The sequence below is a fragment of the Octopus bimaculoides genome, chromosome 30 (assembly GCF_046866305.1).
Source record: "Octopus bimaculoides isolate indiv1 chromosome 30, ASM4686630v1, whole genome shotgun sequence".
Lineage (NCBI taxonomy): Eukaryota > Metazoa > Mollusca > Cephalopoda > Octopoda > Octopodidae > Octopus > Octopus bimaculoides.
Window position 1 is genome coordinate 5269003 of NC_142957.1, and position 2500 is coordinate 5271502.

General features: G+C 35.6%; 1 protein-coding gene across 3 annotated transcripts in view; it reads right to left on the reverse strand.

The window, feature by feature from the left end:
• The window catches only part of LOC106874515 (uncharacterized), a 90019-nt gene that overhangs the window by 29429 nt on the left and 58090 nt on the right, over window positions 1-2500 (reverse strand). For all 3 annotated transcript variants that reach the window (XM_089345797.1, XM_089345799.1, XM_089345798.1), the window contains one exon: window positions 1614-1743. In XM_089345797.1, coding sequence (XP_089201923.1) covers window positions 1614-1743 — 130 coding nt within the window. The remainder of the gene's footprint in view (window positions 1-1613; window positions 1744-2500) is intronic.

The window sequence follows — 2500 nt, forward strand, 5'->3', positions numbered from 1 at the left end:
ATGGAAATTTTACACACACATATGTCTATATCTATCTCTCTCTCTCTCTATCTATCTATCTATCTATCTATCTATCTATCTATCTATATATATATATTTTTATATATGACGTTGACCACTAACGTGGACATATATATATATATATATATATATCTACGTCTATCCATCTATATCTATCTATCTACTTATCTATGTATGTATGTATGTATCTATCTATCTATCAATCAAATTCTCTATCTATCTATCTTTCTATCTATCTACCTACCTACCTATCTAAATCTATCTATCTATCTATCTATCTATCTAAATCTATCTATCTATCTATATATATATATATATTTTTATATATGACGTTGACCACTAACGTGGACATATCTCTCTCTCTCTCTCTCTCTCTCTCTCTATATATATATATATATATATATATATATATATATATATATATATATATATATATAAGTCTATCCATCTATATCTATCTCTCTACTTATCTATGTATGTATGTATCTATCTATCTATCAATCAAATTCTCTATCTATCTATCTTTCTATCTATCTACCTACCTATCTAAATCTATCTATCTATCTATCTATCTATCTATCTATCTATCTATCAAGTCTCTCTGTCTATTTATCTATCTAGCTTGTAATTTTCAGGTGAAACTAGTCTAGCATTGTGATCTAGCTTCACTTATGGGGAGGTTATATCTGCTGACAGTATACAAAAATGTGCTTTCTTGTGGCTCTAAGCATTCTAACTCTTATTTCTAGCAATACAGGTCCTCCCTAGCACCCTCAGTCACAATTATTGACAACTGAATTTTTCCTTTTTGGTTTTACATTGCGTGCAACTGCCTTTGTTATTCTATGTATATATATTCTTTTATTCTTTTATTTATTTACTTCTTTTATTCATTTACTTCTTTTAGTCATTTGACTAGAATTTTTAGCTGAATGTATCAAACCTAGTACTTTATTTTCTAAAGCCTGGTACTTATTCCATTGGTCTTTTTTGCTGAACTGCTAAGTTACAGAGACATAAACACACCAGCAGCAGAAATTGTCAATCAGTGGTGGGGAACAAACACACACATGCATGCACACATATATATGGTGGGCTTCTGACAGATTACAGAGGCCATACATATAGTAGTAGACAATGAATAACACCCCTTCCACCACACTATGCAGCACAATGACTAAAGACAGGATGAGAGAAGGAAAAATAAATAGACACAGATGCAAACAGTATGATATGTAAATGCATATATACACACACACAAGACACACATGCACAAACTTAAGATGGAATGAGAAAAAATAGAGGAATAAATGGATTTAAAAAATTAAATAAAAGACAGGTACAAACAGTACAGTAAGCAAACCCAAATACACACACACGAAACACACATACTAAAAACATGTACTCACACACACACACACACACACACAACATTCATACTAAGCACATGCACATGCACACACACACTCACAAACAAAACAAAAATACTAAACACATGTACACACACACAAACACATATATACACACACGTTTAAACACATACAGAAAAGCACACACACACACACACACATATAGATGAATAATTGACTTACTCGACATACATACGACGTCTCTCCAAAGATGTGTTGACACTGGACATCAGCGTCAAACATTTGACCAAGCTGACGGTGTGGCTTTGAACGACGGACGGACGGTGTGTTCTTCAGACAGTTTGAGTTCTCTCTGCAATAGTAGTAGTAGAAGTAGTATTAGTAGTAGTGATGGTGGTGGTGGAGGTAGTAGAGGTGGTGAAGTTGGTGATGGTGGTGGTGGTGGCGGAGAAGGTGGTGGTGGTGGTGGCTGGGGTGGTGATTGTAATAGTATTAATGAAGGTAATGGTTGTGGTGCTTTTGGTGGTGGTGGTGGTTGTGGTGGTAATTGTAATGGTATTAGTGAAGGTGACGGTTGTGGTGCTTTTGATGGTGATGGTGGGGTGTTGGTTGTGGTGCTAGTGATGGTTGTGGCGGTGGCTGAGGTGATGGTGGTTGTGGTGTTGGTGGTGGTGGTGGTGATGGTTTAAGTGGTGGCATGAATGGGGTGGTGGAGGAAAAAAGAGGTCAGAGAAGCAAGTGGAGGAAGAAGAGGAAAGAGGAAAAGAAAACCCAAATGATTGAACATGAAAATCATCATCATCATCATCATCATCCTACCAATCACTGCCATGTATGTTTGTGAGTGTACAGAGAATTAGATAGATAGACAGACAGATAGATTCATTGATAGATAGATGATATAGGTTATACACACACACACACACAAACACACATATATTTCGTTTTTGTATTTGGTTTGCAAGATTCTTTATGTGAATTTGTGTGTTGAATCGTATTTTGTTGTGTCTGGGGAGAGTCATTCTCTTTTAGTGTCTACAGAGTAGACTGGGTGCTTTTTACATGTATCATCATCATCATCATAATCGTTTAACGTCCACCTTCCATGC